The sequence below is a fragment of the Lepidochelys kempii genome, chromosome 27, assembly GCF_965140285.1.
Source record: "Lepidochelys kempii isolate rLepKem1 chromosome 27, rLepKem1.hap1, whole genome shotgun sequence".
Classification (NCBI taxonomy): Eukaryota; Metazoa; Chordata; order Testudines; family Cheloniidae; genus Lepidochelys; species Lepidochelys kempii.
The window spans coordinates 14,076,105-14,087,291 of record NC_136406.1 but is presented as its reverse complement, the minus strand read 5'-3'; the positions used below and the strand labels follow the sequence as shown (position 1 = coordinate 14,087,291).

Below are 11,187 nucleotides of genomic sequence, written 5' to 3'. Positions count from 1 at the left end.
AGGGAAGGGATTGCATGCTGATTCCCTGGTATGGCTTTTACACACCCCAGCCCCGCTATGTTAAGGGAACACGAGCATCCCTCAGTGAAACAAGAACGTGTCCCTAGGTGGCACAATCAAAGCTGGTCAGAGGAAATCTTTTTTTTCATATGTGCATAAACGGCAGAACTCACTGCCCCGGGAAGTCCTGGTGGCCAACAATGTGCCAAGATATAAGACGGGATCAGGCATTTAGAAGGATAACAAGGCTACCCAGAATTGTTGCTACATACATTTTGGAAGGGACATTAAACCTCATGGTTCAGGGGTTAAGCAAATCTCTAACTACAGGAGATCAGGATGAGACCTAATATAGGAGACAGATTATCCCATAGCTGCTACTGCAGGGTTCTTACATCTTCTTCTGAAGCAGCTGGTGCTGACCGCTGTCAGGGACGGGATACTGGGCTAGCAGGAGGGGACCTTGGCTCTGATCCAGTTGGGCAATTCCTGTGTTCCTATCAGCGGGTGGGAACTGGCTGGCTCAAGGAATGAGTGGTGGAATAATGGAGCTTTTTACTTCTGGTTTGACTCCAGCCCAGGTGGGGAGAGTCCGTGCATCCGGCGGCTGAGAAGAGCTGATGGGTCTCTAACCAGATGCTCCTGGGCACCAGCCCATTACATCCTTGCGGCTGGTGCTCTTCAGCCCCTGGGTCAGCAGTCTGAGCGGGGAGAGGTTCTGGACTGAATGCACCCTGGCTCAGCTCACTTCTTGGCCATGGAGGAGGCCGCCCTGGGACAGGGCGGAGGGTGCTGGGAGGGAGGCTTGCATGGCTGGCTCTGGATTAGCTAGAACAGATGGGCCTCCCAGAGGTGTGCTGCTTTACCTGCCGGGGACACTCGGCCTCTGGCACACTTTAGGACCACCGCTCCCCCCAGCTCCCCCTCCCCCTAGCCTTCTCCCTAGGTGCCCCCACCCAGCTACCGCAGGTTGAAACCAACCTGCCCTTCCCATGTCGCCCATGGCAAGAGGGCCCTTTCTGGGTGGGAGGGTGGGGGGCCTCTGGTGTGAAATTGTTCTAGGTTGTGAGATAGCCGGGGCAGGGCCTGTGAGTGTCTAGTGCAATGGGGGGGCCTCAAGTGCTGCCACAGTAGAAATAATTAGTAACTCATCCATAGATCTCTTGTTGCTCTCTCAGTTGTGCTCTGCCCCAGAGGTGGCTGCATTTCAGTGGGAGTAATCTCTTTTGCGGGGTTTGTTGTGAGGCGTAATTAATGACCGAAAAGTACTTTGAGAACCTCAGATTAAAGGCACCATAAAAAGAGCCAAGTTTTACAATGAACTGGTGGGTACATGTCTCACCACCATCCTCTGTTGGATGCAATTGGAATTGCTCAGCTGTGTACCACATGCCCTATACAGCCGAGGGCGAGTCGCCTTTAGCTTAGGTGTCTGGGGCTTGTGCTTTTCAAGCAGGAGGATCTGGAGTCTGTCCCCATGGTGACTACAAAATTCTGTATTCGAGAGGGTCGGTGGCTGTAAAAGTGGGCACGTGCCCTGGCAGCAATCCCTCTCTGGCCCTGGCAACCTAGAGCTCCAGACAACCGTGCCGTGAAAGCTGAGCCCTCACCCTCTCTCCAATTATTGATCCCTTGTTTCCTCTGTGGTTTGACTTGTCCTAAAATGTGCTTTTGCAGCACCCTGCCCCCTCCTTTGCGTTCTCGCACGTGAGCCACCCACCCCGCTCCCCACCCTCCCCAGTCGGGCAGCTCCTCTTTCATTTGCGCGCTCTCCCGTTTTCCCAGGGCTGTTACCTGATACGTGTAGTAGCTCCACCCTGTTCAGAATAGCAAACACCGTCTGCACCCAGCTTACCCTGGCTCCTAAAATTACAGGTGCTAGATGCTGAGACCACAGCTCCTCCTTCGGCCCTGCCACCGATCCCGGGAGCAGCCCAGAACTGGGTCAGTCCTTGACCTTTCAGCTGGTGAGTAAATCACTTGCTTATTAGGGCCTGGTTCAGAACAAAGGGGGGTGGGAAGGGGAGGTGTTGAGATGAATGCAGGCAGCCAAGAATGGCTGGGGGGTCCCTATGTTGGCTGGAAGGTGAAGTTGGTGGTACCTGGTGGGTTGTGGGAGATGGAAAGGTGAAACCAGCCGTACCTGTGTTGGCTGGAAGGTGAAGCCAGGGGTACCTGTGTTATGGGCAGGCTGTGGGGGTGGGGAGCATGAGGATAGGTGTCTGGGGGACTCCCTAAGAAAAATGGGAAAAGTTTGGAGTCCGTTTTTCTCCTCTGTTTGTTTGAAGGGAAGCTGGTCCCAGCTCTCCCCAACAGGGGTGATGGTGGCCCACCTTTTGGTCCCACCGTTTGATTAAAATGAAAAAGCTGTCTGGGTGAGGCTCTTGCGGGGAAGGGGGAAAGTCCATTTAGTTGCCTGAACTGGGAAAGGTTTCTCCATTTTCTCCTTCCTCTCCTCTCCTGTGAGACAGGCTTCCAAACCCGACGCACAAAGGGTCTTTTCTGGGTACTTCCCTTTCTGCCGGCAGCAGAGGCTTTTCCATCCTCTGGAGTGTTGCCACGCCATAGAATTTTAGCACCGTATTTGCTTTCTTAAAGCCCCAGCTCCAGGAGTCATGTGGCTATGTGAGACTCTCAGCTTTAATTTTTATTATTTTTTTTTAAAAAGAATGTTTCTACCCATCATAGCAGCAGGAAAAGCTTGGCAATGTGACACCTGAAGGCTCAGAAATGAGGCAGATAAAAACGTGTTAGTTAATTGCCTTTAAAAAACATGAGGTTTTTTTTTTTTTAAATCTTGCAATTGGGGCCTGACTCCTATTTTTTGAGCCTTTAGGGGTGGCAATACTGCACCTCAGCCATCGCAGCTAGGTTAGTCGTATCTGCACAGAGGCCCAAGACTGGCTTGGAAAATGGGAACTCCCCTTGTAATTCCTAGCTGTGCCTGCCAGAAAAGGCATGGTATCAAGGCCCTTGTGCTGTGGCTGGTCCGTTCCGTACCAATCGGTGCATCAAGTCAGTCCAGTGTTTTCATCAGCAGTCACTTCACTCAAACATGCTTTTAATGGCTTTTTGAAAGGAAAAGAGTGCCTCATGGTATCTGTGCATAGGGTTATTAGAAGGAGACCAGCGTAGGTCCATAACCTCTCTGCTGATGAGGATAAAGTGCTTGTTTAATACACTTTAGCTTTCAAATATTTCTCCTTAATGCGTGTTTGAAATGACTTGAGCTCAGAAAGGAATATGGAACTTGTTATAAAATAAGCATGCAGATTGGACTGTATTTCAGTCCCAATGTGGAGTTCATTTAGATACCTTCGCCGCTTCTCTTGGATTGCTACAATTAAATCGCCTGTCTTTTTTGATGCTGAAGAGTCTTGGAACTTTCAGCTGGCCTTTCTCCCCTCCACCGTGGAGGGTGGCCCCATCACATCTCCAGGGGCTCAGGGCTGAGGGTTTTTTTGGTGGAAGCCACCAGTAACTATGCTGGGTTCTCGTATGCAGACTCTAAGAGAAGCCATGTCCGCCGCCTCCAAGAACCCTGGATGGTGCCGGCTGTCATGAGGCAGTGTGAACGGAGCAATAAAAGGTTGTTACAAGGGGGAGCAAGAAGAATTGTTCTTCTTAACCTCTGAGGACAGGACAAGAAGCAATGGGCTTAAATTGCAGCAAGGAAGATTTAGGTTGGACGTTAGGAAAAACTTCCTACCTGTCAGGGTGGTTCAGCACTGGAATAAATTGCCCAGGGAGGTTGTGGAATCTCCATCTTTGGAGATTTTTAAGAGCAGGTTAGACAAACACCTGTCAAGGATGGTCTAGATAATACTTAGTCCTGCCATGAGTGCAGGGGACTGGACTGGATGACCTCTCGAGGTCCCTTCCAGTCCTATGATTCAATGGACTATGACTCAGGAGACCTGGTTTCTATTCCTGGCCCTGCCACTGCCTGTTGTGTGACTGTGGGCAAGTCGCATCCCCTCTCTGTCCCTCAGTCTTCCCATCTGTAAAATGGGGATAATGGTACTGACGTCCTTTTGTGAAGTACATTGCGATCTACTGATGGAAAACAATGCTGTAGAAGAGCTAGGGGTGGTGGTGGTGTTTGTTGTCTGGGCGCAGGAGTATTACAGAAGGTTCAGTGAATAATATTCTTTAGTTTCTTGGTGACACAAGGTGACTGTAACAGTTCTGAGTGTTACTGTATGAGCATTTAGTCTTAAGGTACCTACGTTACCCTCTCATGCGACCCTGATTAATATCACCGATGACATGAGTGGAGCAGAGTCAGTTTATTCATCAAGAGATTTGTCTGTAACCTGACCCACTATATATCTTAACAAAGTTTTGACACGGTTGGAAGTCTGTGTTTGGGACCAGGAGCTGGGAGGGGCTGTGTTGGGACTAAGAAGCATCAGCTCAGCTATGTGTGGGAGTTATTACAACACCCGCCAGACTTACCCCTAACTCTCAGCAGCATTTCCAGCTGCTTTATTTTATGGATGCCCCGACCATGCCAAAATGCCTCTAAACCCTCGTAGACGGAGCTGGGTTTTGAGTTGCTGATGAGGGAGTAGTTTTTGGCCAGGCTTGTAAATTTCTCCCTGATTGTCTGTGAAATGCAAACCTCCCTGGGAAAGTTGGCCACAGGCCGGGCTTGCTGCATGTTTGCTTTGTGTTCCATCTGGGTATGATGCATCCCATGGGACCCCTCTCCCCAGTGCCCCCAGAGGGTAGGAGTCTGCCCCAAAGGGCGCTCCCTGCCCCACAGACATTCAGAGACACCCACTCAGACTCAGCCCCTAGCACAGCCAGCTAACACCAGACCGTGGCCACCTCCTGCACATTTGGTGCGGGTGCGGCCAAATGGCATTTCAAGCCTCTCAGAGAATCCTGGCGTGGGGATTCAGTGGCCGACGGCGTGAGCTTCTTGGCCAGGATCATGCAACATTGGCGAGAGAGGCGTCTGAAGTTGGAGGCTTTGCTCAGGGTTCAGTATATGCCACCCCGGCCCCTCTCATCCCCAGGCAGCCTCCGTGGGATTTGGGGAATCTCAGACCTTGCCAAGTTTTCTTTTTTGGGGGGTGGGTTGGAGGGTCAGAACTTGCAATTAAATGATAGATTTTTAAGGCAGGAAGGGACCATTAATTCATCTAGTCTGACCTCCTGTACAGCACAGGCCAGAGAATCTCACCCGCTGATGCCAGGATTGAGCCAGTTCACGTATATTCCAAATCTGGGGGTTGTTCTTCAATTTCAGCAGCAACTCGGGTCTGTCTTTCCTTCCCCTTTCTCATTCTCTCTCCCCATCTGTTTTTCCACCTCTTCCTTTTTTCATTCTCTCCCCCACCCCCCTCAGCCGCAAACACCCCCTGCCCTGTGGTGCTGAAACTCTGCATCCCCTGCTGCCTTGTAAGAGCCGGTCTCTTGGGGGCAGGGAGCAATTGCAGGTTAATGAAGCTGGCATGGGAGCAAAGGAGAGAGCCTCCCAGCCATGGCTGGGTAGGAAACGAGCGCCCATAGCTATAGGGCCATTGTCCCATTAAGATAACAGGTGCCCAAGCCTGAGCTGTCTATGCTAACCTCCCCCCCCCACCCTTCCCGACAGCCAAGCCCCACAGCACTCTGCAGTGGGGCATTTCTCTGTCAGGACTCGCACATCAGCTCAATCAAGATGCACTTCAGTGGAGCTGGAAAAGGCTTCAGCCCCTCAGAGGTTCTCCTAATGGAGCCAGAGATTTCACTCTCTCTGTGCCCACTGGGCACTCGCTCTCCTGACTGAGCGGCTAATACATCCCCATCGCGGGAAGATTCCTCCAGCCGGGGGAGCGCAGGGGCTCCTCCCAGGCATGCACGGGAGCTGGTCCGCAGCTGGGAGCCCATCCGCAGCGCTGGCTGGCACGGGGAAAGCTGCTCTGGTTTACGCAGGTAAGGGTGTTGGTACTCAGACAGCTTCTCCTCTCCTTGCTCTCCCTTGTGACAAGTGTGGGCTGGGGGGAGCCCCTGGCTCCAGCAATCCCAGCGGCATCCGTCCAGCAGCACCGGCTGTTGGGGAGCTCCCAGCTCAGCAGGGGTCGCCTCTGGAGGATGGTGGCATGGGGAAACAATCTCGGCTACCCCAGTCCTGCCCTGGCTGTCTAGCAGGGTCACAGGAGTGATTATTGAATGTTCTTGTGCTCTCAGAGGTGGTCTTTCATTGATTTCCTTTTGGAGAGGCAATGCGACCTAGTGGGTAGGGCGCTGGAGTGGAATCAGCAGAGCTGGGTTCTTTCCGGGCTCTGGGGCAAGTCATTTCATTGGTTCCCCTGCCCGCCTCTTTATCTGTCTCCAGTGCTTAATTTGTAAGGAACGTGGTGCTGGGGCTCAAGCATTTTTGTGTGTTTTTACCTTCATAACTGATGTGGCAAGCCTAGCGGTGCCGGAGCTCCACCCTGGCCCAAATTAAGCACTGCCTGTCTCCTCTCTTTCGATCGTAAGCTCTTCAGGGCCAGGGGTGTGCCTGGCTAGGCCCAACACCTGCCACCACGCTGCCCCAATCTCATTTGGGGGTTCTAGGTGTGACTGTAATGTTCTGAATAATTATTGTGTATATCAGTTCCCATCTGCCCCCCGGGGCAGGGGGGCATTCATGGTGGCTTATGCAGGCAGCGTGCAATGGCCAGATGACAGACAGGCCATCTCTGAGACATAACTGACAGCTGTCAATACTATCCGGGGAAGCGATCAACAAAAGGAGCTCTGCTGATGTGGTTTCCACCCCCATCTTTTGCTGAGATTGTTCCTGATGGACCTTTAGAGCTAAATCAGTACCTGTTCCTATGACCGGCTGGTGGGGGATTCTGACCAAATGCCCCCCCATGGAGAACGAATTAGATTTCGTTGTACCCCACAGGTGTGCAGTGGAAATGTGAAGGCTGTATCAGGAACCCATGTGTGTAGGGGAGATCCTATGCTGGCTAAGAAGAAAGTGGCCCATTATTAACAGTTTGCAACTCCTGCAGTGTGGGAGAGCCGGGCGGTGGGATATTTATCAACGTATCCGACATGGCCTTGCCTCCTGGGTCCTGCTGCCTCTGCCGGAACCAGCGGTAATTACACGCTGCCCTTATTATCATAATATCCTCCTGGCATTTAGACTAGACACCTATCTCGGAATAAAATGTAGGGGCCTTTAAGCGAGAGGGACAGATCTCCCTGCACATTAATCTGTCATGAGCTAATGTGTCTCCCATTTGATCCTTTGTACATCGCCGAGCCGAGCGCTCACACACGCACGCGCTCCCACTCTCACACGCTCCCTCTCTTGCACTCCAGCCTGCGGTCTCCCATGGTTGGCTGGGCCTGAGCCCCTCGGAGAAAGAAAGAAAGAAAAAGAAAAAGCCAAGAAAGCGAGCGAGGAAAGCCCGGGCGATAATGGGAAATACACCCTCTCAAGGCATGTCACTCTCACTATGTGCACCCATTCTTAAGTAGCAGGTATTTTTTTTTATTTGTGTGTTTTTGTTTTCTCCCCCCCCCTCTCCAACTGCCCGTACGGTGTGGTGAGGCTGTGGGGAATTGGTGCTGCTGATGCCAGAGTGGTTTGCTTTGAAGCTGAACAGAGGAAGATCAGCTGGGGGATCTTGCTTTTAAAAGGGCGGGGGGGGGGAATTAAGCCCCCTCCATGCAGTGACAAGATAGGACTCTCCGGCTACCCCCTCACCTGGGGGGAATGGCTGCAGATGTGGGGGGGGACTGGGCTACCAGGGGATGCTGGCTGTCAGATGAAGGCAGCAGGGGGTGCTAATCTGGTGCTTGTGGCCACCGCTGGTTTTCAGTGTTGTCCTGTTGTCAGGGCTGCCTGGCTCCAAGGGGATAAAGTATCTATAGAGCCTGCTGTCCTAGAAACGTTGCCAGAACGAGTTGTATATTTTTTGGTGGGGGGGGGGGAAGGAAGATCAACCAAGGGGTGTGCTTTTCTCTCTTGCCTTACAGCAACGTGGTTTAAGTGCTGCACTGTTTGCTGCTTGAGCTGGGTTCTGAATTTCCCTTTCTTTCCCAGGGCTGGTGGTGATGCCGTCTGCTTCATTAAATAACCGAGACAGATGGGGTGCGGGAGGGTGGGGGCTGGTTGGCTGGTTAATGCCTGGTTTTTGGCTTTTTCCAAGGGGGTGGTGGTGATCAAAGGCAGTGTGCGGAGCAGGCAATCCGGCTGCAGGTCGCCCGGGTGAGTTATTTTAAGTGTCCTTAAAGGAGGTGGAAAAATATGGCACATCACAGGCTTTGGGGGGGAGGAGGGAAACTTAAAATAACTCAAACCACTCGCCCCCTTCGCCGCCGTGACTTGCGGTCGCTTTGCTCCTGGCGCGTGTGCAGAATAGGAAAAGGCACATTGTTCCCGGTATTGGGTTGTGTGTGAGTTGGTGTGGTGCCAAGGCAGGGGTGTTCTTCACAAAGGGGTGTGTGTGTGTGTGTGTGTACGCAAACTTCACCAGCAGGTTCCCAGGGTGTTGCCGCACCAGCCCCAAATTCATGCAGTAGGGCTTGCCGGATGTGTGTGGGTTTGGTTGGCACCCCCGGCTCTCCTCCCCGGTGCTGGCAGGGGAAGCAGGAGCCAGGAGGAGGAGAAGAGATGGATTTCAAAGTGGGAAGAGGTGAGGGACATGCTGGTTGCTAGGGCCCCCTTTCTTTTTTTTTTTTTTTTCTCTGCTTGGGCTTTAGCTCTGGCAGGTTCCCAGACAGGCAGCGTTTTCTCTTTTGTTCCCTGCTCTTTTCCCCCTGGCTGTTCACCAGTGCTTTCGCGGTGCTGCCTGCAGGGCCCTGGGGACGGGCTCGATCTCTGATGGAAGCTCTGTCAGATGGGACGTCTGCCTCTGTGGACCCACGGCTCGCTCCGCCAGCAAGCAACCCCTCAGTGGTGGGGTGCAGGAAGGGAGGCGCTGCCCTCCTCCCCTCAGAAAACAGGCTGCCATAGTCTGAGGAGGGGCAGGGTACATGAGATTCACTAAAAAAAAAAAGGAGGGGGGAATGAGGGTCACTGGAAGCAGCAACTGCAGGACCCCCCGCCCCCGAGTGAGACAGGGGCATTGTTTGGTGTCAGAGCTGGGAGAATATTCCCCCTCCACTGGTGATTGTCCCTCTGCCCCGTACCCGGTGCTGGCCCAGCCCAAGGCTCCCCGTTCCCGGCTGCTCCCTCGAGCCAGCTGCTGACATCTGTGCCGTCTAACCCGGCTGGTGCTGCTCTTTCAGGAAAGCAGCACATTGCCGAGGTGTGTTGAAACCAGGCGTGCGGATTGTAGGTGCTCTCGTGTGCCCTGCTCTCCCAACCCTGCTGTGTTCACATAGGACCAAGAGCACAGTGCCCTGGGGGAGGCTGAAGCCCGTCATGTCATCCCAAAGCAGGCCCACCTTGCCTGGAGGGCGGGCTCGAACCTGGGACTTCCGGAGCTCACTGCGCGAGCCTCTGCTGCATGAGCTAAAAGCCACGGGGCTCTTAGCCAAGGCTGTAAGGCTCGTTAACCTTTAATGGTCTCGGTGCCACAACACCACACCCAGGAGGTGTGTGGGTTACCCCAGTGCCATGGCTGGCCGGCCCCGGGTGGTTATTGCAGCCCCAGCCTGTGTTCTTTCGTCCTCCTCAACGATTACTGTCCTAGTTATTGCCTCAAAACTGTCCCTGGAGCACCCAGCCTTCAAAGACCTTGGGAAATGGATCCAGACTTGCTTCCTGACAAGCCCTGGATTCCCCGGGTGACTAGCTTGTGGACTGCAACCTGGATGGGTGGCACATGAACTGCCTGCTGGGGGAGGCTCACCCCCAGTCCCGCCCCTTCTGCCTGAGGCCCTGCCCCTTCCTTGCCCCCCCAGCCCAGAGTCCCCACCATCGCAGCTGCCAGCCCCCGCCCCAGGCTAGTGCCCCCAGCCTATGGTACCCACCTGTGGGGAGGAGAAGGGGGCTGGTGGCTATAAGTACTGGCTAACGGCTTTGTGCGGGGGGGGTCTTATTCACTGTCCAGCCAGGAGTTAGACTCCTCCCCCCTGCTCTAGGATTGGGAGGGGATCATGTCTGTTTATTCAGTCCTGGGTGCCCCCTAATCCTGGGGCCTTTAAAAGTCTGCTTTTACCCTCGTTCACAGAGCCACTGTCAGCAATAGGTGCCCCTGAGCAGGTGTGGCTGAGGCCAGTTGTGTAACTCTGCGGCTGTGGTTTTGAGAGGCAGGATGGTCATGCGGTTAAGGCACTGGACTGGGCGACAAGATCAGGGTTTAATCCCCAGCTCTGCCACTGACTCCCTGTGTGACCTGGGAAAGTCACTTAATCTCTCTCTGCCTCACTTTCCCCATCTGTAAAATGGGGGATAATAATCCTTCCTTTCTCACCCGGTCTGTCTACTTAGACTATCAGCTCTTTGGAGCAGGGGCTGTCCCTTGTGAGGCGCATGTGGGGCATCGATCGTGGTTGGAGGCCTCTGGAGTGACTCTGATACGAAGAACAGGGGTAGTAATTTGCACCATCTGCACTAGGGCTTGCATTTTCCCCGTGTCGGTTCATGGACTCGTTGCTGACGGCTCCTGTCGGTTTCCCAGTGTTGCAAGGGGCCCTGGAGTCAATAGCCTTCGCTGCAGTGAGAGGTGTAGTTTGGCTTTTTGTCCCTTCAGTCCTGGCTTTACCTGACTGCGTTCCCCTAGCAAAGCCCCAGCCGTGGGAGGGTCCACCCGCTCCTGGAGTGAAAGGTCCATTCCCTTTCCCGTGGTCACTTCTCTCCCGTAACGGTCCATCTTGTCCTGAGGCACAGAACCTCGTGGGATGCCACACACTGCAGCCACAGCCGCCAAGGTAGCTTATTAGCATCAGACGTTTAGAAGACCCTTTGGAGCTAGCCTTGGTACCAGGCAGCTGAGTGAATCCACTGTATCAAAGAGCCCCATTGTAACCCAGCTAATGTGGGGAATGTGGACAGCTCCCTCTGCCTTCTGTGGGGGTGCGGGGTATAAAACCCCAGCAACCCAGGATTTAATTATAGAAACCGATTCTTCTTTGCTGTACGTTGATCTGTCCTGTGCAGTCGCTGTCAGAGAGTGCACAGCTGCTTCTCACCCTCCCCCCAGTGAAACGACCTCCCTGTGCACACACGCTCGCCTTTGTGCTGCCAATTGCCGTCAAGGAGGGGGCAGGAAGAGGGCCGACCTCCTGAGCAGCTGGGGGGGTGGG

At 53.7% G+C, this 11,187-nt stretch overlaps 1 protein-coding gene across 3 annotated transcripts in view; it reads left to right on the top strand.

The window, feature by feature from the left end:
• The first annotated feature begins 7,196 nt into the window (after positions 1-7,196).
• Positions 7,197-11,187, top strand: part of SRCIN1 (SRC kinase signaling inhibitor 1) — a 190,476-nt gene continuing 186,485 nt past the window's right edge. For 2 of the 3 annotated variants that reach the window (XM_073326149.2, XM_073326150.2), the window contains exon 1: positions 7,197-7,473. Coding sequence is in view for 1 of the 3 variants with exons in the window: in XM_073326148.2 (XP_073182249.1) it covers positions 7,411-7,432 (22 nt within the window). In the remaining 2 variants the exon portion in view is untranslated. The remainder of the gene's footprint in view (positions 7,474-11,187) is intronic. The other variant, XM_073326148.2, reaches the window with a different exon arrangement.